The sequence below is a fragment of the Antennarius striatus genome, chromosome 24 (assembly GCF_040054535.1).
Source record: "Antennarius striatus isolate MH-2024 chromosome 24, ASM4005453v1, whole genome shotgun sequence".
In the NCBI taxonomy this organism is placed as follows: domain Eukaryota; kingdom Metazoa; phylum Chordata; class Actinopteri; order Lophiiformes; family Antennariidae; genus Antennarius; species Antennarius striatus.
Genome location: NC_090799.1, coordinates 8,387,234 through 8,411,000, shown reverse-complemented (window position 1 = coordinate 8,411,000; position 23,767 = coordinate 8,387,234). Strand labels below are relative to the sequence as shown.

Here is a 23,767-nt window from a genome sequence, read left to right as displayed (position 1 = left end):
TGCAGGAAAATGTATTTTATAACAATAGCGGATGGAATCTTGAAAGCAGGACTGTGAATACTATTTCTATTTATTGTCATCTTTTCATTATGGGGTCATTTGGTGTTTAATATTATCAAAATAAAATACAAATTATAAATTAATGTTACAAATGCTTAGTTTCTTCAATCAATGCTATTCAAAGCTATTAAACTGAGGCAGTCGACACCAAATCAAACCGACAACAGTTCAAATTCAGTGAATGTGAATACATTTATTATGAAATCTGTTGTCATACATAACGTGGGAATACTTCCTCATTTCAAACTGAAGTTCCTCATCACAGATCCATCAACCTTCACATTACCTTTACAGTTGAACGTTTCTTCAATGCTACAAAGACTCAGACATGTTCACACACATCAATTCTACTGTGAAAGGGCGGGAACCTGGAGACGCTCCCACTTTGTCAATACGACACAAAGCTCTGTGTGAAAACACTTCTTCACAGTTTTCGGTCCAACATCAGAAACTCTGCATTTATTCTGAAGTCTTCACAATTTGTGTCCCATAACTTACAGCTTTTGAAGGTGATTTCAGATTGATTATACAGACAATAAAAAGACAAATACAGCAAATGCAGAACAACAGAATACTGACATTATTTTACCGGTTTCTGCCTCCTCTGTTAGGATTGATTTCACATTATGAGACAGGGATTTTTTCCCCCCGGAAATTTCTCACAATTTTTCAACTAAATATACTCAAATAAAAAAAATAAACTGGCATATTTGCAGGCTTGTACCTGCGAGAGAATTCAATAAAAATTGGTTTCCAGTGGATTTAAAAGTTTTCACAGCCTTAAATTAACTTAAATACCACAAGTTATGGTAACAGCCCAGTGGTTTTAATCGTAATGTTCTACAATATTTCAAAATAAGCTTCAAGTTGCTGACTGATGAAATCAACTTAATAAATAACTTCATAGCTGTTGAAGTTTTTGTCCCTTCATTGCGTACTCCACTGGTTTCTAGCTCTTTGGGATCCTTCTTTTCTTACTATTCTCCTTAAATTCATCACATTTTCTCCTTGCAACACATTTGACTCTTCCAGCTGCTGCTCCTGTGTCTGAATCCCAACTGCATATATCACAATCTGTTAACACACGGCCTCTGCAGGAGTGAATAAAAAATATAAAGTGCTCTAAATATTCCTCTGTAGCTCATGGTGAAGGGTCTCAAATGACATGAAGGATATGTAATGCAAATTAAATGGAGAACTTCCCAAAACATGTGGAAATATCAGGATAGTCTGAAGCATCTTCTACGTAATTAAGCTCAGACATTTACAATCTTAAAAAAAAAAACCAAATACTGCATACACCCTCTGCTAAATGAATTCTACCTGCTGTGCGGACAAATGCATCAAATTAAAACAAAATTGTCCCATTAGTCTCTTGTTTTCCGGGTGAAAAATCATCCGGAGTATCTTCCTCTTTGAATTCCCTTTGGAATCGGATGGTGGTCCAACAGGAGGAGAATCTGCTCCCGCTCTCCTCCTCAATTTGCCAGTGGTAAAAGATTAGTCGCGCCCTGAAGTCACAGGAGTAAAAACAAAAGAATGTTTCATTCAGAGAGAGGAAACGATGTTGGAATGATCTTGTGATTCACGCAGAAACCGAAGTAAACACCAACCTGCCAGGTATTTCGCGCCGATTAACATCAACATGCTGCCAACGATGTAGAATCCCAGCGGGGCGCTGCTGAAGATGCTGCTTTCACCTTTAGGTGATCGGAAAAATGAGATGAGCACAGCCAGAAGGCGCATACGTCTAACAAACAGAACATCTGTGAAGTCTGAATACACACCGTTCCCATTTCCAGCAGGTTCCGTCGTCTCCCAGTTCATGGACTTCTGCACCGCCTTCTTCCAGCGAGCGAATCGAAACTCGCTTTCTGCAAAACGTGCACAACAACACCCCTCACTTTAGCTGTTTGGAGACTTGACAAATAAACAGAAGTAGACGCTGATGCTACCTTCAGGGTTGATCTGGGGCTCAAACTTCTCAGACGTGACTTCGCTCAGGTCCTCCGACCTCAGGCTCCAGACGCTGACCCCCTCCGCTGATCCCGCCGCCATCGCCGCCCCCAGGGCCGTGGTCTCAGGCATGGACGGCCTCACTGAAAATCATTGTTGAATAGTTGAATAATTACATGTAAATTATTTAGAAGTTCTGGTTCAGTCACAACAGTCCAATGGAGTAATACAGCCAATGTGCCAGCAGGTGGCAGCACCACAGCATGACCGCCAACATTATTTTGGCTGCTGGTGCAACAGTTTCCTGTTTATTTCTTTCTGATGTGCATCTCTATCGCTTTCGTGTGGCATCACCAGACACCCGATGAGCCTCCATGGTGAATCTTACCCACGGGGATGCAGAGAATGTCGGCCTGCAGCTGCATCAGCAACCTGTTGGACGTCATTCCTCCGTCCACCTGGAGCTGCGTCAGCGGGATGCCGCTGTCCTGATTCATCGCATCCAGTATCTGCATCACAAACGCCTCAGTAATTACACGCATGTCTGCTTCTGAAAGAAGTTTTGTGACTTTCACTGCAATAAAATTCGTCTTAAAGAGAGGGAACTATTTATGTTTGCACTGAATGTATTTTTTCTGCTCAGGTTCTGCAGGATGTCAGACCTAAATACTTTCCGCAGATGAACGGGAACATGCTTACCTCCCGGGTCTGGAAGCAAACAGCCTCCAGAGCAGCAAATGCGAGGTGGCTTTTATTGGTGAACTGCGTCAACCCACAGATGATCCTGCGACAGGGACAGAAAGACAATTTCAGCAGTGATTTTTAAAGTATTTATTACCCTACAGAGTCGGTCTTGGTCCTACCCTCTTGCACTGGGCTCCCAATAAGGCGCATAAAGACCCGAAAATGCAGGAACAAAGTAGCAGCCGTAGGATGTACCGACCGACGCTGCCAGCTTCTCTGTGGATAAGATTAAATATTGATCTCATCTTCAGACACTTACATAGTTAAATAAAGGCATCACGTCTGATTCCTTTTCAATCCTACCGAGCTCTTCCAATGATCCAATGATCCCAAGGTTGTCCTGCAGCCAGCGAACCACAGCTCCTGCAATGGCCACGGAGCCCTGGTGGAGAAATGTTGGAATAATACAATTAAATCTGAGGTGAGTTTGACAAAAAAGAAAATATAGGATAAAGCTGTACCTCTAATGCGTAACAGGCAGGCTTGTCCCGGCCCAGTTTGTACGCCACGGTGGTCAGGAGGCCGTGATCAGACATGACGGGCTGCAAAAGGAGAGACAGAAGAAAGATGGAACGGCGTCCCGCCTAAGACCTGAATACAGATGTTCGGTCACAGACCTTTTGTCCCGTGTTTCTCAGGAGAAAGCAGCCAGTTCCATACCTATTCCAGGGAAAAGAAGCGAAACGCTCAGTCACACAAAATGGAATCTGAAGAGACGGACGCATCATGAAATCACTCACGTGTTTTTAGCTTGTCCGTCCCGGAAACACATCTGTCCAACGAGCGCCGCCGACTGATCTCCGAGACACTAGGAAAGAAAAAACACTCCAGTCAATCAGAAAACCGTACGAACACGTAACGAGACAAGGAAAGATGAAGATATAGACTCACCCCTGAAATGGGAATACCAGAAAGAGCTCCAGATTTCTGTCAGAAGAGAAGATTAGCTTGGTTTAACGGTAAAATCTGATGACACTTATTTTTATTGGTGCATGTGTTTATCATGAGCAAAATGTTTGATCTGCGTGACAAACCTAGAAACGAAAGGGAATTATTTGACTGCATGGAGTCAAATAATTCAACACACCATCTTTAATTCTATCACAGTGAGGGAGCCAAGAGGTGTCGTGACCCCACCCCCCAGATTGGTTCAAATATCTTCACTCCTACATCGTCCTGGTTTGAGGTTTAAGAGGATCAAGTTGGTCGTTTAAAAAAAACAAAGAGTGAAGAGATTTAGGAGACGTGATGGGAGGTGGCCTGAAAGCTGCGTGTGTCAAAGACCAATCGAATCACATGCCACAACAGAAGCAGTGAGGGACCATCAAGTACATTTCCAACAGAGTTTCACTTTGATAAAACTCACATTTCTGTTTTTACATCATTTTTTGCGAGCTATTGAATTTCTTTTATGCTCCAGGTTTGGTCTCCACCACTTTGCCAACATCCGTCTCCATAGCTGATAGATGCTCAGCTATTTTCACGACCCACCGCTGACCCTGTGCTCTGGATGGAAGCACTTCCTGGACAGCCTTTCCCTGCATTGAGAGCTACAGTAGCTTCTTAGCTTAAGCTGCTAAAAGTTGCCTGCAGAGTCAAGTCAGGGTCACATTATGGTTGTTTTAATTAGATTCATGGTAATTTGATGGATAACATCAAAGCTATAAAAACATTATGAACCGTTATCGTTATTCAGCAACAGTGTGTTAGAAAATGTGACTGGAATTTTAACGTTTTTCCACATCTTGGAAATGCACTGCATGATGGGAGTTTTTGTTCGGGCCAGAGAAGCAGGATGGGTAAACTTTGCGCAGTGAGGGGAAACAACGATGGCAAGTATTACTCACCCGACTAGAACTTATTTTCTACCAGCAAGAGAAAAGAGAAAATGGCACACACACACACACACACACACACACACACACACACACACACACAAACAAACACAAAAAAAATGCCTAAAAGGGTTTTGACCGTTGTGCACTTAGAACACACAGAAAACACTCCTTTGTTATCTTATTAGTATCCTGGAGGCTCAAGAGTCAGACTAGAAATCATCAGAATGAAACGTTGACAGAACGACAGCGACAAGTTGATTCATGTGATCTTACCATGAGGCCGTAGATCTCAGAGGAGCTCCGAACTCTGGGTAAGATTTCCATAGGAATACCAAAATATCTGATGGGATCAAAAGCACCGGAATCAATTTCACAAACAGACTTTGAAAAATCTTTTTGAAATAAAAATTTTATTCCAAAATCAAAATCTGGTTAATTCTGCACTTATAAAATAAACAGAAGAACTTTCACTTCCTTTAAGCTCACGGTTGATAAGGAATACAATTACAAATAAAACGTTAAATTAAAACACGGTTGCAGGAATTTTTATGACAAATACAATATTTTCCGCACTATAAGGCGCACCTAAAAGCCTATAATTTTCTCAGAAACCCGCAGTGCGCCTTATATATGGATTAATATTAATATTAACGTTGGTTAAAAACAAGATCGCTGAAAAAAAAGCCGGCAGTTATGCCGCACAACGCCACCAGGGGGCACCCTCAGAAGGCACTCTGGCCGGTAATCTGGGCGGACTACGCCCCCTAACAACGGTTAGGGGGCTTAGCAGGGGGCTTAACGGGCTTAGCAGAAGTGACGCTCTCACTGACCTGCCGTCTGACGACAGAGCAGCCTGCAGAGAGCACCAGTGACCAGCTACCATAACGTAGCAAAATAGGGAACTTTCAACAATTCTATTAATAAAGTTTGACTGACTGACTGATCTCAGTATTTCCCAACCACTGTGGCGCTGGAAATAACCCACTTTAAACTTAATTGGTCTGGAATCTGGAATCTAGTGTCGGTCCATTCTATTAGTTTGAGGAAACACACAGAGAAACTGGCATAAAGGTGAATGCAAGACCCTCAAAGCTGAACTCCCAGCCTTTGCAAATGTAGTTAATACCTGAAACAACACGTTACTGTGTGTGTGTGGGGGGGGGGGGGGGCATTTAGGCTTGTGAATTTTGTCTGGCAGCGACATGCTGTGAGATTCACAGCGGTGAGACAAAGACGTTAAAGTCAGTTCTAGGAGTAAAACAGAGTCGCATTTGCCAGTAAATTAGCAGCCTGACATTAAAAACTGGTTAAAATGATTTAGAACACACAATGCAGCAGCAAATAGCTGCACCTCACCTCCGACTGGACTACTGATTGATCGAAACAAGATTTATTTAATAAACAAAAGATGAACGTCGGAGCTTAAATATCTGCTTCGAACTTGAGATCAGAAAATAATCTGCCCTGTGCGAACTGAGTGGTCCTATCGTAATGAATTTAACCAGTTTTTAATATGAGGTTTTTTAATATGGTATAATTTGCCAAATAAAATAAAATTAAATAAATAAAATCTAATTTGATTGTTTTTAGATTTTGTTCATTTTTTTTACTACATTATTTTGTAATACTGTAGTACTGTATTTTAGAGGACTGTAAGACAGTGGTGAGGTGTGCTGTAGGTGTGACAGAGGAGTTCAAGGTGGAGGTGGGACTGCATCAGGGATCAGCTCTGAGCCCCTTCTTGTTCGCTATGGTGATGGACAGGCTGACAGACGAGGTTAGACAGGAATCTCCATGGACTATGATGTTTGCAGATGACATTGTGATCTGTAGTGAGAGCAGGGAACAGGTGGAGGAGAAGCTAGAGAGGTGGAGGTTTGTCCTGGAAAGGAGAGGAATGAAGGTTAGCCGCAGCAAGACAGAGTACATGTGTGTGAATGAGAGGGACCCAAGTGGAAGAGTGAGGTTACAGGGAGAAGAGATCAAGAAGGTGGAGGATTTTAAGTACTTAGGGTCAACAGTCCAGAGCAATGGAGAGTGTGGAAAAGAGGTGAAGAAGCGTGTACAGGCAGGATGGAACGGGTGGAGGAAAGTGTCAGGTGTGATGTGTGATAGAAGAGTTTCAGCTAAAATGAAAGGAAAGGTGTACAAAACTGTGGTGAGACCAGCGATGTTGTTTGGTCTAGAGACAGTGTCACTGAGGAAAAGACAGGAGACAGAGCTGGAGGTAGCAGAGATGAAGATACTGAGGTTCTCTCTGGGAGTGACCAGGAAGGATAGGATCAGGAATGAGTACATCAGAGGGACAGCACATGTTAGAGGTCTTGGAGATAAAGTCAGAGAGGCCAGACTGAGATGGTTTGGACATGTCCAGAGGAGATAGTAAATATATTGGTAGATGGATGCTGAGTTTTGAACTGCCAGGCAGGAGGCCTAGAGGAAGACCAAAGAGGAGGTTTATGGATGTAGTGAAAGAGGACATGAAGGTAGTTGGTGTGAGAGAAGAGGATGCAGAAGACAGGGTTTGATGGAGGCAATCGGTTCGCTTTTCCCTGAAGGGAAAAGCCGAAAGGAAAAGAAGAAGACTCAGACAGTCATGACTGCTCCATCTAGTGGACCGTTAGCGCAACTACAGCCGCTAGTTTTTTTAATCTTTTTTTAAATTATTATTATATGCGCCTTGTAATTCAGTGCGCCTTATAGTGCAGAAAATACTGTGGTGGTATAATATTCTAGAATACATTCCAAATATTGATTAAAATATTAAATAAGAGGCATTTTGAAATGAAATACAGACATCATACTTGCAAAGTTCTGGGTCCCATTCCATCGTGTGAATGTTAAACAGCATGGTTCTGCTGGCGTTGGTCACGTCTGTGCAGTGGACCCCGCCCGACTTCCCCCCCGTCAAACACTGGACATACGTCAGAAATCCATCACATTCAGACGCCATCATCTGACATCTGTGCAAAAACCAAGGCAGGAAGACTTTTCTCACCCAGATGAGCCAGGAGTCCACGGTACCAAACATGGCACGGCGAGACAGCACGGCGTCACGGACCTCATCCACATTGTCCATCAGCCAGCGGAGTTTTACAGCGCTGAAGTATGTGCTGATCGGGAGTCCAGTTTTATGCTGCATTATCAGAAGGAAAGAAACCATCAATGCTGATAGGAAGCACAGCTCATGTCGGAAAAATGAAGCTGAAGCACAACAAAGAAAGGAGCTCACCTTCAGGTGGTTCTTATTCCTTCCTGGAGTTTTGTTGATCAGCCGTTCGACTGTTGATTGTGTCCGCAAGTCCAGCCAAACTGAGGAGCGACACAGCGGTTAAATCAACTAACCAGGAAGGAAACAAACTGTCTGGACAGAGACCAAAAAGCTTTACCGATTGCGTTGTAGAGGGGCTCCCCCGTCTCTTTGTCCCAGACGAGCGTGGTCTCTCTTTGATTGGTCACTCCAATAGCTGCAAGAAAAGTTCCAGAGGTTTTCAATCTGTGCAATGAACCTATGCAGAGGGGGAGTTACGTGTGAGTACCTTTAATGTTTGAGATGTCTATATTGAGCTGGGTGAGTTTTTCACATGTCCGCTCCATACACTCATACACCGACTGCAGAATCTCTCTGGGGTCCTCCTCCACCCATCTGAAAACAAAAAAGACTGATAAGTTTCAAACTTGCAGCTTCAGGCCTTCCGATACAATCGTTTCACTCACCCTTCTTTGGGGAAACTCTGTTTTATCACCACCTGATGATGGCTGAGGAGCTCCGCCGTTTTGGAATTAAACACCTTCAGAGAGAGGGGGGAGAAGAGCCGCTTCAGACACCCAGATCTCACTTAAATTTACTTTATCATTCCTGATGCAAGAAGGGCTTTCTAAATTCCCATTGTTTTTAGAATTTGCAAACATTCAAACAATTCTCAAACATAACCAGTTTTTCTGGACTCCTTTTTAATGCATTTTAGCTTGGAGGGAGAGTTTTACAAACCAGTATGGGGTAAATAAAATTAACAAAAAAAAAGGTTAGATTGTTTTTTAAACTCCAAAATATATTCTGCATGACAGGATTAATCTAAATTAATTCGGACTAAATCTAAATTAATTCGGACAGCTACGACCAAGGGGCGACTCTGAAGAGAGCGACATCTTCCCTCAATCATTATGATTAAAAAAAACAAAACGTAGTTGATTCAACATTTAATGTTGAAATTTAACGTATAATGAAGAAAAGCACTGGAAATATCCCGGTTCTGTGGCTGATCGCTCAATGTGAAATACATAACCCAGAAAATCCAGGCATGTGCGGCCACTGAACACAACACAGCTAACGACCCCCCCGGGAGTCCTTGTGGTTGCGCGCCGGTGTGTCCTACCAAAAAGCGGGTGGAGCTCGTCCCCTGGTCAATGGCGGCCACCAACGGCCCCAGCGTTATCCGGTGTGAGGACGCGGCCATGGTGCCGTTCATGGGCAGCCCCGAAGCTTCAGCGCCGAGCTGGACAAGAAGCCGATTACTACTGCCCGGCAAAGCACACGACCTAAACCGAGCGACGGAGAGTCAGTCGCGGAATTACTAGGTCATTCACTCTGTCCCTAAGTGATGACGTATTCATCTACGAAATGCATTGTTTGATACAGTACTAATATTTTTCACGAGCCTTACCAATACTGTCATTTTTTTTCCTTCTTCGTTTGAAAAGTCAACATGTTAACGTACATTTTTGAATATATTTACATATCCATTAGCAAAAAGACAAAACGTCATTCCCATACCGGGAGTCGAACCCGGGCCGCCTGGGTGAAAACCAGGAATCCTAACCGCTAGACCATATGGGACATGCTACACCGCTTCTCGCTTGTTGTATATATCGTGATATATGATAGATCAAGTATCGATAACTAAGACTGTACAGTATGTTAAAGTTTGTAAGAATTGATCGACTCTTCAGTACCGTATAATGTTTTCGGCGTTTGTATTAATACTAACCAATATAGAGAAAAGGCAGTTGCTACACCAGGAGTTATTGTAACTTGAAATTAAAAATGCGACATTTAAATTAATATGCCAATAATTATTACCCGAGCTGCCTAAAAACCAGCGGTCCTAACCACTATTAGACCATATAAAACAAAATAAAAATAAATAAAAATAAAAACGGGCCATATCTTGTTTATATCATTTCTGTCTGGTCACAGGTTGAAACACTGTTAGACGAAAGCACACAGAATTAAACTACAGTACCATTTGAGGTATCCCCATGATATGAATCTATCACATACGTTTGTAAAAGATGAATGACGTGAAACAATGATCATTAAGTCTTTAATGATCTGAGTGAGACAATGTTCATATAAACAATACTATGCACAAAAAATACAGTAAACTTTACTTCAGTCATAACTCTCGAAAATCATATATTAAAGCTCACCACACAATGCAATTCTCTTATCTTTAACAGTTCTCGACGGAGTTCATAATTCATAATGGGGGATCAGAACGACACTACTGATCACTATTTGTCTCTATAGGGTTTTTTTCTTGCACAAAAAAAGCCAAATTGTGTGGTGAACTTATTGCTCGTCCTTGTTTGGTGTATGGATGTTCTCTTCTAGAACTTTTTGGAGGTCTACCAGCTCTGGAGGCTTTTTTTCCTCCCACAGCTCTCGGTGTGGCGTGGACACGGACCTTGGAAGCGATGTGGGTGGTCTTGCCAAAGCAGACCAGTGCGGACTTAAGAGCGCTGTCGGTTTTCATATTTTGAAAATTGGACACAAATGATTTAAGTGGTGCAGTGAAAGTTGGGTCCTCACGAAGTTTGCTTTTGAAGAGCCCGAAGATGTCATCAAGCTGTCCCTCCAAAAACTCTGGGCTGTCTTCTGGTATGCCTGAACAGATTATTATATTTTAATTGACCTTGTCCAGTGCAAGATCAAAGGAAATAATTAGTCAAATGTAAGAAGCTGAGACAAGAACACCAACCCTGATCTGCTACTCCTGTAGTGTGAGCAGTTACCTCTTCTTCAATGACCTGGTGGTCATCACCTATTTGTGGTAACAAAGTAAATAAGTAAACTATAGTCACTGATGTTTCTTGTAACTGTCTCTATTACAACAAAATTTGAGAAGGACGTACTAACTTTTGTCAGGAAAACTACTTTACAGTACAGAGTTAATGATGTATACAGTAATTGAAGAAGGGGGTGGCGGATATGTCCATTCACACATATTTCAGATGCTTAGGATGCTAAACTTACCTGATGATTCATTAATAACGTAGTATACTTGTTCCTCCTGCAGGTCATACTTGATCGTCTCAAGTGTGGATAATGGGGAATGTCCTTTCTCGTACAGCCCTGTCAATTTAATGATTGTGGCAGCAGACACATTATTTTTGTGCAAAGCATGGTCTGATGCCAACGGATGGTTGTGCTGATTCCTCCAGTTCACATGGAGGAAGTAACCCTCTGCTGTATGAGGGTCTGACGATCTGTGGAAAGTAGAGACAGAGGTTAGTTACACATTTGTGATGTGAAATATCCCTCGGAGATCTATTGTGCACATTTCATTTTCATTTTACCTTGACCTCCTGTCTTCCAAGTGTCTTTTGAGGATAAGAAACATGGTCGCTGGGCAGTTTGTGTTGCGAGACAGTTTGCCAGTCGAATAGGTTTTGTACTGGCACCTGAGATCAACCTGTTGAATGTGCCGGCTCATTAGATTACATGCATCTAGACTGCACTTCACACAAGCACATAAAGGTACAAACCACCACCCTTCCGTTTCCAGAACAGTCAATTCAACACTTACTCTATAAGCATTGTACCGCCCTGACTGGGGGTAGGTCCTCGCTATCCTCCATGTCCAGGCGGAGGAATACTGAAGATCCTGCAGCCATTTGTCGACCTCTTCCTCAGTGGAGAGTTTCACTTTCAAATGAACTCGAAAATAATCCTCCTTACTGTCACTCGGTTCATTTAGGCACAGAAGATGGGTGTATCCAGATGGCAAAAATTTCTGTCATTTAAAGTGTCAATATGAGTAGTCATCTAGTTATACCAGTGTATAATCACGTGTAATACACCGGTATAACTACAGCACAGTGGGCTGCCGCATCAAGACAAATGTCTTGCTAAACTGACGTTAAAACATGTAGTTTAAAAGTTTTATATATTTGCCATATTCATTCTCAAGGACAGCAAATTTTACTGAAGTTCCTTTAAAGATATTTCGTTTAGAAAAATAAGTTCACATCGGCTTCTGATCATTTTTGATTAACTTATTTCACTGCTTTATGCATCTGAATGTTGGCGCTGGAAGCTAGTTTGCTAGCTAGTCTTCACCCTATATTATCACATCCCGTGATTGTCAGTGTTTAAGACTGGCTAAAGCCTCACGTTCACTTGTACAAACAGAACGGACGAGCATTCACCGTCTTTACATGAAGCTTTATTGTGTTTGCATAAAATTAGGACTGTCGCTGTTTTCCCTAGCTAACTCTAGCGGTGCGCACAGAAATCTGATCGTGTAGAAACAACTAGAAAAACATGGCTGTTACCTCCAGGAGTTCTCCTCCCGCATTTGGCTGACAGTGCTGACATCTAACAACACGACTCCAAACAGATAATGTCGACGACATTGTCAGACAGTCGTGTCGTTGTTTCCCAGTGACTGGTCAGCGAGCAATAATGTCTTTCCGAAAAACTTCAACTACGTAATCACGTTCCGGGTTATCCAGCCAATCAGAAACAGAGAACGTCGTCTTTTTCCGGGTTACGGCGACTGTGAATGACGCAATCATTAATGGACAGTGTTGTCATTCTTGAATCGAGCGAACCCGTTGAGTCTATGCTTGTTTTTTTAGTTCTCTTTCGTTAATTTACTACCAGGTCTTAAAATGTAAGTAATTACAGACACTCGGAGTCGTAAAACAACTAGCTTGTATCAAATTAGCCAGTTCGATGTGTGAACTACCAAGGTTAAAGGTAATCTTATCCAGTCGTGTTGTGAATTAAAATGTTTTTGTTTCAGGGCTGATTACTGGAAATCACAACCGAGAAAATTCTGTCAGTACTGCAAATGTTGGATTGCAGACAATAAGCCTGTGAGTACTGTAATAGATCATGTTTCTGGGGACGGGTTCTACACTTTATACGCTTTCTCATGTGTATTTTGCTCTGCAGAGCATCGAGTTCCACGAACGAGGGAAGAACCACAAGGAAAATGTAGCTGCAAAAATCTCAGAGGTATTAACGTATATATATATATATATGTTATTTGTATATTTGTGTGTGTGTGTGTGTGTGTGTGTGTGTGTGTGTGTGTGTGTGTGTGTGTGTGTGTTCAAATAAGGATCGAATCAATCCACCTACCAGGAGTGAGATAATACCAACTTCCACTGAAGTACATGATATCATCTCCACAAAAAAAGATAAATATTATGATTTATAACATATAAATGCTGTTTTGTGTTATTGGATTGTGTAATGGTTGACCAGTTATATGCACTTTATCGAGTTTATATTTATTTCAATTCAGTGTTGTCATGAGAACTTCATATTTTTAAGTCATCCTGCTGATATGTTAAATGTAAATACAGCTTTGTAAACACTCACACTGTTTTTGATAGATTAAACATGATCAATAGGCATTTATGATGAGTCACAGTGCTCACAGACATTAATACTGACAGCGATGGCAAACATGCTCCACTTGGCATCACTGTCAAAACTGGCAGAGGGAGATAAGACTAAAAGAACGCTTCTTATTGGCTACTGGCAACTTGTCTCATTCCATCTTTCGCTCTGCAGATTAAAAAGAAGAGCGTTGACAAGGCAAAGCAGGAGGAACGTATGTCCAAAGACTTTGCAGCCATGGAGGAGGCTGCAATGAAGGCATATGAGGAAGACCTGAAGAGGATGGAAAGGGAGGCAGCAGGTAACATTTGGACAATTTATTGCATTAATGTGGAGGACATGGAAAACCAAGGAGAGGTTTTTGTTTTGTAACATTTTAAACTTGTGATTTTGGTTTAGGAATAGAATCACCAGCTCCAGCTCCACAGTCAAAACGTCAGCCTCAACCTTTGGTGGGACCCCAGGTGAACAACCAGGTGAAGAGCCATGCGAAAAAGGATATGAAGAACATGTCAAAAAAACATCAAAAGCACTTTAAGGGAAATAAGAGGCCCAGACCGCAAAACGTATCACAGGTTTGGGTTGAAGGGCAGACGGATGACGGAAACAAATACTATTACAACACAATAACTGGAGGTGAGGGTCAACGCCTCTTTGATATGACTATTTAAAATGTCCCGTACACTAAAAAAATATTGTGGCATCTTTGTTTTTTATATATAGAATCTCAGTGGGAGAAACCAGGCTCTGGAGGTTTCCAGGGAGAAACTTCAGTCTACGAGCAGCCAGCCCAGACCGAGGTTAGTAATGTAGTTTCTGTGCATTTGTGTGTACTGATGTAATATATAACAAGGCTTTGGTTGCTGACCAAAGCTGAAGTAATTTCTTCATCAATACTGTGTTTCTCTTTAGACTCCTTCAGGCCGTCGTTGGATGGAAGCTGTCAGCCCTGATGGTTACACATATTACTACAACTCAGAGACTGGAGGTAGAAGAATTAGTACAGGGTTTATTTATTTCTGGAATACATGTTTTAGTTGATCCTAAAATGTAAGTACATTCTTTCTCTCCTCCACCTTTCAGAGTCCAGCTGGGAAAAGCCAGCAGATTGTACTCCTTGTGATGCATCAGCAGACTATATTCCCAGTGAGGTGTCTGGAGAAAACCCAGAAGAAGAGAATCAGGAGCAGCCATCGACGGCTCAGGCGGAGCAGCTTTCAGGAGTAGAGGACACCTCTAATGGGGCTTCAGGGCTCAAGCCCTGTGCATCACAGATGGTTGAAGTCCCTGAAGAATCCAGCCAGCAAAGCAATGTCCCAAAAATCAGCTTCAGGGTAAGAGGAGGCCTGTGAGTGAAGCATTTAAAGATCCAGACCTGATGATTTTTGAAGCCATGTTTTTTCATTTTCAGAAAAGGAAAGCTGAATTTGTGCCTTCAGGAAAGGAGGATAAAGATGTAGAAGGTCAAAACACTCCTAGAGAGGATGCTGAACAGACAAAAAAAGAGGAAGCGGTCCCGAGCACGCCGGCTGAACCTGAGAAGAAGGAGGAAGTTGTGCAACAAAAGCAAGCCCAAGTCAAGAGGAGGAAAGGCGCAAATCCATACGGAGCCTGGGAAAAGATCAAGGAAGAGGTGGATCCATAGTAAGTACTGATGAATGCTTAACTAGGACACTAATAAAATTTAAAAAGATAAGGAGCCTCCATTAAAACGACCCTAAATGTTTCCTTTTCCTCCCTGTCCAGTACCAAAGTGGACTTACAGTTGCCGCAGATGGAAGGATGCTCCACTAGCGTTCCGGCTGACCTGCCACCAGAGCCAAAACACAAGTTTAAGGAACGCATCATCACCTCGCTGGGAGAGGAAGGAGGACCCACTTCATTCAGGAAAAGCAAAACGCAGAACGGCAAATCCAGAAGCCTCCGACAGAGAGACGATGACGACTGACACCACAGAAAAATACACTTCAGTCCCGAAAGGAGAGGATTAAGACTTTTAGACATCCAGGAACCACGTTGAACTTTGAAAAGTGTTAAATTCAAAAAACATTTTAGCCTAAACCTAAAATGTCAACCACTGGATGTAATTTTTTTTTGTACAGGTTGTGAAATTCTTATGAATTCAACGTTATCATTGCGGTGATGTCATCAATTTCTACATGGAGTCTGATGAGAACAAAGAAGACATTTTATGTTTTAGTTTTCTAACAGCATCTTTGTGGAAACACCACTGCGACATCTCTTAAAATATTATCCTTTGTAGACATGTAAGTGATTAAAAATGGGATTTCATCATCTTCTCTCGTCTGGAGACTGAAAAATAAGTAGATTCAGAAATTCAGCTGCAGAAATTTATAATTTAACTGGTACCCGTGTGAAAAGCTAGGAGCGTTTGTTAAATGTGATAAATGGCTTCATCACCTCGTCATCAAAAAACCATTATGGAAATTAACCAAGAACAAATACAAAAGATGCATTTCATATTTTATTACCAAAATAAAAGCCTCTTAATAAGTGTGCTGCAGCTCATTTTCTTTGAATCACTGACATAAACTACAGCATGAATCTTTGAATAATGATATATTTCATTATAATATGTCAAAGTGACAGTGTGTATTTTCTATATACTGTAAAGACAATGATGCTGTCAGTCTGCAGATTGTTCTGACTCTGGAGGTTTCAGGCTGCTGCTGCTCTCCACCGCTCCCAGAAGAGCCTCCATCTCTGAGTGTTTCAGTACGTCACAGACCAGATGGTAGAACGGTTCCCCTCCTCTCATGAACGCCTACAGAACCAGAACCAGAGATCTGGAGTGCATTCACCCACTTACAGAGCAGCAAAAGCTGTAAAACTCATTCATGGATACTAAACAGTCCCTTCAAATCTAACCTTGATGTCTCTCGCTTCATATCCGGTCCTGTGGTCTGTGACCCGATCCTGGCTGAAGTTGTAGGTGCGGATCCTGTCTGACTGAGCACGCATGCCCACCTGGAGTTAAGACACAAAGAGACAGAACGTGAGGAGAAGTAGAGCAAAAGGCAGGTGGATTATCAAGAGACACTCGCTGAATATGACAGAAAGTAGACCAGTTTAAAATCACTGATGGTTCTCATGACGACTAGACGAACCTGCTGCTTTCGAGCTCTATGCCTCAGATTGTTCTCCTTATCCATCACGTGCTCGTAGAGCCTGAACTTCAGCACCTTCATGGCAGTGTCTCTGTTCTTCAACTGAGAGCGAGACTGCTGACACTCAGCGGTTATACCTGGTTAGATAACCATGAGATAAGACCATGATGTTTCTGTCTCACCAGTCTGAAGCAGACAGAGAACTGCTGTGCTTCACCTGTGGGAATATGGACTGCACGCACCGCGCTGTCTGTTGTGTTCACACTCTGGCCCCCAGCACCTCGTGATCTGAAAGTATCAATTCGAAGATCCTTCGGATCAATGCGGACATCCAACTATGAACAAAGAAGAAAATAAAAGTGAGCTACTTCTAAATCTCGCCGGATTAACGTAAAAGACGATGACAAAGAACCGAAGAGAGAACCTCCACTGGTTGAGGGAGGATAATGACAGTCATGGTTCCCGTGTGGATACGCTGCATCCTGGAAGAGAGCCCCACCTCAGGAATGATTTGCACCCGGTGTGTTCCTCCTTCATGCTTTAGATACCTGTACACATTCTCCCCGGCGATTCTTACTGCTGCATGGTGCAAACCACCTGAGATATAAGAACAATGGAAGATTCATGAGACAAAAGGCAAACACTGGATCCTGATTGGAGGAGGACAGATTCCTCACAAACACCCACCATACTCAGCATCTGAGCAGCTCAGAACCTCAAAGTCCCAGTTCATGTAAGATGCAAACCCCTGGTACATTTCAAACACTTCTGAGGTGAACTGCTGACAGATGTCACCTGAAATCACAGAAAGAAATATCAGGATCAAATATTTAGGAGTCCAAATATCCTCCATAGATCTGAATTCTTTCATACCTCCTGTTGTCCGTCCTGAAACCACTTCTAGCAGGATATTGCTGGAGTCCAGCGGGTCCGATGGCACGAGAGCTTCCATCAGCTGGAGAGACAAGAGATATAATCACTGTGATAAAATGTTTTATCGCACAATCCTACATAGATCTGATCACATGTCCGTGTTCTTACGTCTTTTCTTAAGTCAACAATTTTGCTGGAAATTTGCATCTCCTCCTCTTTCAACAGTTCCATCAGTTGCTCATCTTCATCTTTGCTGCCATCTGAATCTGCAGTCGGATAAAAACATGTGATTTTCTTTTCATTACAATTAACATTAAAGACATCAATGTAATCCCTCAAAAACGCAATTAAAAAAATCACCCACTGTACAAAAGTGACAGTTCTTCGAGGTCTTTCTGGGCTTCCTGGATCCTGTCAAACACAGTTACCAGCGGCAGCAGCTCCGTGTGCCTCATTTCCAACACTTTTCTCTCTGATTCGCTGAGGTATAAATGCTGTAGCTTCTTTCTAACGTGGCCGTGCTCCTCCATGAGCTGCTGGATGTACTTCTGAACCGATACGTTCTTGTATAAGTCCCCAAAATCACTGTGACAGAAGCGTCTCGGTGCTCCTGAAACCCAGGGTTGCGCCCCTGACGTGTTAGCATACTTGGGACCGGTGTGTCCTGTCAGCGTCCTCCATCCTCCTCCTATTCTTTTTCTGCTGCTGTAAATTACACGTCTGCATGAAGTCCAAATCCGACACCACCCATTAACAAACATTTTATCACAGTTAATTAAATATTTGTAAAGTTAAAAGGCTAAACAATATCTAAAAGCGTTAAGAAAAGCTGTCAAAAACCATATTCCTGCTAACTGTAGGATACCGGATGTAGTTTGGGGAACGAGAGCGAGGAGACTCGCAAGATGAACTATGGGTAATGTAGTTCAATTTACATCAACGTTGTTGTTGTTTTTCAATTTGTGCACAGTAATGATCCATTTAGCCTTTTATTTAATTATTGTTATCAAATTATGTGTTATAGGCTGATTTCATTAAAAAAATAAAACATGTATATATTGATTTATATTTTTTAATATAAAAAATGTTTATCTACGCACTTAGCTAGCGGAAACTATCGTTCCTAATTGTGCTGTAGTTTAGTATTTGTTACCAAAGCTGGACTGAGAAAAATGTCCAAATGTGGAGCAAGTGAAGATGGTAAGAGTGTATTAATAATAGTGATTAAATAATTAATAAATATAACTGTGTAATAAATCGTATATATTAAAGGCAATTACACTAAAATTAAATATTTGCTGGGTAACTAAATAATGTTAGCTAACTCGGGATAATGCTAATCCCTTTAGCTAGGAAGGCCTAAGTGAAATTCTAGGCTGTAAAAATGTATTTAATAAGTAAAAATGTAGATGAAATATCATTAAGAGTCAGCTGGTTTAACAGAATTGTTAATACACTTGTTAACTGTCCCCCAGGGACCCAGGAGAAGCCGGAGTTTTCATTAACCAAGGCGGTGGAGGATGTCAGTCAACACGGCTTCGCCCAGTCGGAGGCCCTGAAGGAGAAACAGAAGACGCTCCGCAGCCTGCAGGTCTGCTTTAACTCATTCATTCATTCATTCATTCATTCATTCATTCATTCATTCATTCATTCATTCATTCATTCATTCATTCATTCATTCATTCTCTAGATAGATACTTTATCAATCACGGAGGAAATTGTACTACCGCTTTCATCCGCCGTAACGGGTCACGGGGAGCTGGAGCCTAACTCAGCTGACACGGGGCGTGAGGCGGGGGACACTCCGGGCACGACGCCAGTGCACTAATTTTTTTACATTTATTTTAAAAAATTTTAACAAAAAAAATTATGCTCTTACAAATGATTAATTACTAGCAATAAAAGGCTCATCCTTTGGTGGCACTTAACCCATATTCACAGGGTTATTCTTTTCTTGATTTTTCATTTTAGTACATAAAAATTGTATCCATTTATGTCATTGCAATTAAAAATTGGTCAGGAAATGTTGTATTTGGTTTCTTTTGACAAAAAAACCTACAATTAAAGGTCTGTGCATCTCTGAAAATACATTTTAGAAATTGAGAATGATATGAATGCCTGTTTTTACAGGCTGCTCTTTCAGATGTGGAGAAGAAAGCTGAGACGGCAGAGCAGGAGTTGAGATCCAAAACGAGGGAAGTCGTGATTTTAGAGGCTGAGATGGAGAACCTGCAACAGCAGAATAAAATCCTCCAGGACCGATGTGCATCCACGACCAGGGAGAATACAGAGCTCCAGACAGCAATAAGAGAGGAAGAAGAGGAGTTTCAGATAGTGCTGGGAGAGTGGGACACTTACCGAAAAAAGATGAAGAATCACAGAGAGGCTGTTTTGCATTCGGTTAGCCAGACGGAGGCCCATCAAGTGCTGGAGGAGAAAAGAGAGCAGGTCCGGAAGCTGATGGAAAAGAAAGAGGAGCTGAAGGAGGATTTGAAGAATCCATACGGAAACACAGCACAGGTGGCAAAGGTGTTTAAAATGAGCGGAAAGATCCTGAATTAGTTGGAAAACTGTGATTCATATTTCTTGAATTTTCTTTAAACTTCTGCAGAGAGAGATTGAGGTTCTGAAGGAGGAGATCTCTGTGATGAGGAGAACCACAGCTAAGAGGAGAGAGCAACTGCAAAAAGAGTTTGAGACCCAGAACCTCCTAAAGAAAGACATAGAGGTGTGTTAAAGAGAAGATTGAACTATCCTGACTTATTTTCAACAGAGGTTAAACTGCGGATCTTCTTGAACTGCCAGCTTTTCTATAAAATTATAAAAAAGTAACGGAACAAAGAAACCGTAATTTTAAAAAATGGTGGGTTTTTTATATATTTAATTTTGAAATCTAAAATTGTGAATACAGTTAGTAACACTTAAATTCTATCCATGATATATGTGCATCCAGATCCAGAACAAACGCTATGAAGCCATCGTCAAACGGCTCCACTGTCAGCTGAGCAGGGCCCAGGCGGGACACATGTAAATACAAGTCCAGTGGGGATGCAATGATTTTTATACAGTTGTATTTCTTTACGTAAAATAGGATCATTTATTATTATTGTAACTGGTTAGACTCTCCGCATACTGTCTGTATCTCTTTTAGACAAATGTCTGAAGACATCTACCACATGGAGAGACAGCTAGCAGAGCTCAAGACGCAGCTGGAATCATCACACGAGTCAGCGAACAGTGGAAAATAAGCAGTCGTGTCTTATGAAGGAGGTTTTTTGGACTAAAAGTGAATTTATTATTATTATTATTATTATTATTATTATTATTATTATTATTATTATTATTATTATTATTATTATTATTATTAAGGATGTTTGTTTGTTGCTGTCGTTACTACATTTGACCAGCAGGGGACGGCAGAGTTCAGAAACTATCTTGTGTGTTCAGTTGTCATTAAACCTTCACTTAGATTGATGTGCACTAGTCTCCACTAACGGTCATTTCTGAATATTTAATGCGTAAAGATATTAAATATGTGTTTTTGTATCACAACACTTGTTTTCATCAATTAGTGGGCCGACATGTGGGCTATTTCACCAGATCAGGGGCATCAGGATTAGATATTTAGGTTGAGTGGTGAAGGAACGCCAAGTGTCCCGTCTAACTGTCGATGTGGTTGCTTTGGGACATGGTGTTCCAGGTTCCGCTTCAGTGGGTCAGCTGATGACCTGCAGGGCGACATTCCCAGCGCCGGCTAACAAGGGCGTGACTGTGCTGCTTCAGCCGGAACTCCAATCTAAACGAACAAATTACGAAGCAGCCTATTTTTCACATGTTTTCATGCCTGAATTCTGAAGATACGACTACCTTCAGGCTGTGTGTCTGTTTGCACGACTCCAGCAATTATTTAAGACTATGACACGTCATGGAATGTAACACCTAATGAATAAAGAGCATGTAAATTCACACATGTAATTTGAAGGATTTCTTGTACCTTTAAAATTTTGCCCGCCATTCTTCAAAACTAAGCTCTAACGGCGGGAACACTTTGTCTGATTGACCATTTAGCATTTTCCTAGCCTCTCCTTTCCTCTTACACACATACGATACTCCTCTCACGACTTTTAGATGCTGAATTTTCAACAAATGAACAGCAAACAACCTCAAGCTGTTTGGTATAATTAGAAAAATTCTGCTTCCTGACTGAATTTATGCTTCACTTCTTTGCAGTGTGACCTTTTTTACTTCTCTACTTTAGCCTATCTGTTATTGCACCGCGTTGCATAACAAAGTTTTCCCAGTCTAAGGAGACGACCCTCGAATGGAGTCTCTTTGAAGGAAGCTCTAAAAACTAAAAACCATTCACATCTAATCCAAGCTAATGAAGTTTGCGTTCATTAGGAGAGAAATTCCCGTTTACGGAATTAGCAACAGAAACTTTTCTTCCAGTCTATCTGAATTCCTGCGTTAATTCCCATTTGTGATCGACAAAATAATTTGGTGTTCGTTGGACAAGATGATATCTTCTTACATAAGAAGATGTCTTCGCAATTGAAATCCCACACAGTGAATTACACCTGAATTCACATCTGAACTCGCAGGAATGTTTTCGTCTGATCCCTGAATGGTCGCATCGTGCAGAAAAACGTGACGGCCTGCAGGGGTTTTTTTGCATCTTTTTGACATTTTTATGTGTTTTCCACATTCGCAGCGCTGCATTGCTGCTGTTTAGATTGGGGTTTTTTGCGTGATCAAACATGTCTGATTGCCTCTGCTGGCTCGCCACCATTATAGACAGCTGATGGGGAATCGTTACCTACGTGCTTCCACGCTGGAGTAACGTAATAAATACGTGAACGACTCCTACTGTGTGTTGAAGCTTTGAATTATTTACTGTGGAGGTGGAACGACTTACAGGCCGGACCAGCGTGGGATCGCAGTTTTTAATCGGTGTTTATGTGTTTGTGAGGACGAGTGATCTGGAAAAGCAATGTCTGTTTTCTTCTGCTGTGTACTTCTAAAGTCATCCATTTTTTTTATGGGTTTCTATTTGTGATCCCTGTTAAACCACACACTTTACGTCACGCCTCATTATCAGTAACAAACCGCTCCCGCTTGGCGAGGCGTAGGCGGCAAACCAACCACGTTTGTGTCTGTGATGTCATCAGCGATGGGATATTCTTCCTGTCCTTGTTGGGATATACAGCGAATCAACAAACCCCTCCGACTTTAAGCGCCTGCCTGTCCTACACACACAATAATATTTGTCAAAATGTGATTCGCCGATGACTCATTTGCCATCTGCACACGCGATCTGTTGGGTTGGACACCAGGGCGTTCAGAGAATAGCTTCTTTATAATAAACACAGAAACCAGGTGAAGGTTTTCTAGGCTATTCCAGGTGCAGTCAGGCGTTATTCCAAGGAATGCTTCCATTTGCACAAGCATTAAATGTTCCGTGGCAGATTGTGGCCTTCTGTTGGGAATGTGGGATAAGAGAATTCAAAGGTCATGACGTGAGAAACGGAACCAAAACAGAAGTAATAAAAGGAAACCTTCAACCCGCAGACACACTTGTCAGGAAACCCCACCCTGCTGCCACGCACCTGAGCAACACAAATAAACAACACACATCCTGGTATCCCCTGATGCGCATTTGTTTATGATCATCACAGAATCCAAAAATGGTTTTGTAGAAGTAAAGAGAACTAAATGTTCCCTTCTAGTCTGTGGTTAACCAGAATGAAAACAGGTACTAACTAGACGGGTCCTAACTAGAAAGCAATAAAAAGTAATAGCAGAGGATTTCGTTCTAACCAGTTGAGCAACAAGACTGAAGATAAGGCTTTAAGCTTTTCCTCCGGCTGGTTTGATTCTTCTTCAGGTGAACATCTGTGTTTCTGCTTAAGGGAGTCACTTGGATGTGTGTAAGTTTATTAGTGTGTAAAATGTACAGGAAGGCTTGTGATCCCCATTTAAAACCACGCTCCACAGCTGCTCCGCTATGCGGCTAATCTTATTTAGCAACCCGAGGAGTAAATTGATGATGCAGATTATCCAAGTCCTAAATTTGGGAGCACGAATAGACGTTTGGCTCCAGGCTACATTTCGGTCTAGAGTCGTAAAGACGAATCTTTTACTTCACGTTTTATAGCAACACAGGCGGAATAAAGAGCTCGATTTGGGAACAAGCGATGAAAAGCCTGGTTGAGGCTGAAACTATGGGAACAGCGTGGAGCGCCCGGGACGTCCATTGTGTCCTGAGATCAAGCGTGTACACTTTGAAGATGCATGGGCTTTGTCTCGGCTTGTTTTCCTGCCGGTTTCGTCGTAGACTCCCGAAGAACTGGGCGGTGAATTATGAATGAAACCAAGAGGGAAGGAACGAATGCACTGTCCTGAACATGCTGTTCCCTGGTTATCCACTTCATGCACAAACCACAGCTGCACAGTTTTTTTTTTGTAGGAGGGCGGTGATCATGAAAATTTTCCCCTTTACTGTTCTTGTTTATGTTCCTGAAATGTTCCTATAT

At 41.9% G+C, this 23,767-nt stretch overlaps 5 protein-coding genes and 1 non-coding gene across 8 annotated transcripts; 2 read left to right on the top strand and 4 right to left on the bottom strand.

Annotated features, from left to right (window-relative positions):
* Positions 1-249: 249 nt before the first annotated feature.
* zgc:172295 (glycerol kinase) lies at positions 250-9,152 on the bottom strand. Of its 2 annotated transcripts, XM_068309242.1 has the most exons (21): positions 8,975-9,152; positions 8,316-8,389; positions 8,138-8,244; positions 7,988-8,065; positions 7,831-7,910; positions 7,597-7,734; positions 7,403-7,512; positions 4,872-4,938; positions 4,608-4,625; positions 3,652-3,687; positions 3,501-3,568; positions 3,378-3,420; positions 3,222-3,302; positions 3,064-3,142; positions 2,880-2,976; positions 2,716-2,800; positions 2,405-2,525; positions 2,016-2,159; positions 1,848-1,934; positions 1,674-1,760; positions 250-1,571 (listed from the first exon to the last, which is right to left on the bottom strand). In XM_068309242.1, exons 1-21 carry the CDS (start codon positions 9,065-9,067, stop codon positions 1,561-1,563), a joined length of 1,704 nt encoding a protein of 567 aa, XP_068165343.1. In that variant the 5' UTR covers positions 9,068-9,152; the 3' UTR covers positions 250-1,560. The 2 variants fall into 2 exon arrangements, with proteins under 2 accessions (XP_068165343.1, XP_068165344.1); XM_068309243.1 differs by lacking the exon at positions 4,608-4,625.
* Positions 9,153-9,363: 211 nt separating this feature from the next.
* Positions 9,364-9,435, bottom strand: trnae-uuc (transfer RNA glutamic acid (anticodon UUC)). Its single transcript has one exon. It is a non-coding gene; the product is annotated as a tRNA-Glu (tRNA).
* Positions 9,436-9,921: 486 nt separating this feature from the next.
* Positions 9,922-12,296, bottom strand: si:dkey-75a21.2 (uncharacterized protein LOC794385 homolog). 2 transcript variants are annotated; one of them, XM_068309597.1, is made up of 6 exons: positions 12,156-12,296; positions 11,408-11,614; positions 11,178-11,293; positions 10,855-11,087; positions 10,580-10,642; positions 9,922-10,485 (listed from the first exon to the last, which is right to left on the bottom strand). In XM_068309597.1, exons 1-6 carry the CDS (start codon positions 12,234-12,236, stop codon positions 10,103-10,105), a joined length of 1,083 nt encoding a protein of 360 aa, XP_068165698.1. In that variant the 5' UTR covers positions 12,237-12,296; the 3' UTR covers positions 9,922-10,102. The 2 variants fall into 2 exon arrangements, with proteins under 2 accessions (XP_068165698.1, XP_068165699.1); XM_068309598.1 differs by lacking the exon at positions 10,580-10,642 and having other exon boundaries at positions 10,304-10,513.
* A 91-nt stretch (positions 12,297-12,387) lies between these two features.
* wbp4 (WW domain binding protein 4) lies at positions 12,388-15,752 on the top strand. The gene is made up of 10 exons (XM_068309287.1): positions 12,388-12,496; positions 12,629-12,701; positions 12,781-12,843; positions 13,408-13,534; positions 13,633-13,869; positions 13,957-14,033; positions 14,146-14,221; positions 14,317-14,567; positions 14,645-14,877; positions 14,980-15,752. Coding segments are annotated over exons 1-10 (1,341 nt in total). The 5' UTR covers positions 12,388-12,494; the 3' UTR covers positions 15,182-15,752.
* Positions 15,753-15,880: 128 nt separating this feature from the next.
* On the bottom strand, positions 15,881-18,105 carry mtrf1 (mitochondrial translational release factor 1). The gene is made up of 9 exons (XM_068309286.1): positions 17,599-18,105; positions 17,403-17,500; positions 17,235-17,316; positions 17,049-17,156; positions 16,786-16,958; positions 16,579-16,696; positions 16,362-16,498; positions 16,123-16,221; positions 15,881-16,018 (listed from the first exon to the last, which is right to left on the bottom strand). Exons 1-9 carry the CDS (start codon positions 17,993-17,995, stop codon positions 15,881-15,883), a joined length of 1,350 nt encoding a protein of 449 aa, XP_068165387.1. The 5' UTR covers positions 17,996-18,105.
* A 301-nt stretch (positions 18,106-18,406) lies between these two features.
* LOC137591687 (coiled-coil domain-containing protein 122) lies at positions 18,407-20,992 on the top strand. Its single transcript, XM_068309822.1, has 7 exons — positions 18,407-18,434; positions 18,710-18,825; positions 19,365-19,763; positions 19,846-19,962; positions 20,188-20,261; positions 20,386-20,460; positions 20,935-20,992. The coding sequence occupies exons 1-7, from the start codon at positions 18,407-18,409 to the stop codon at positions 20,990-20,992; spliced, it is 867 nt and encodes a 288-aa protein (XP_068165923.1).
* Positions 20,993-23,767: the final 2,775 nt, after the last annotated feature.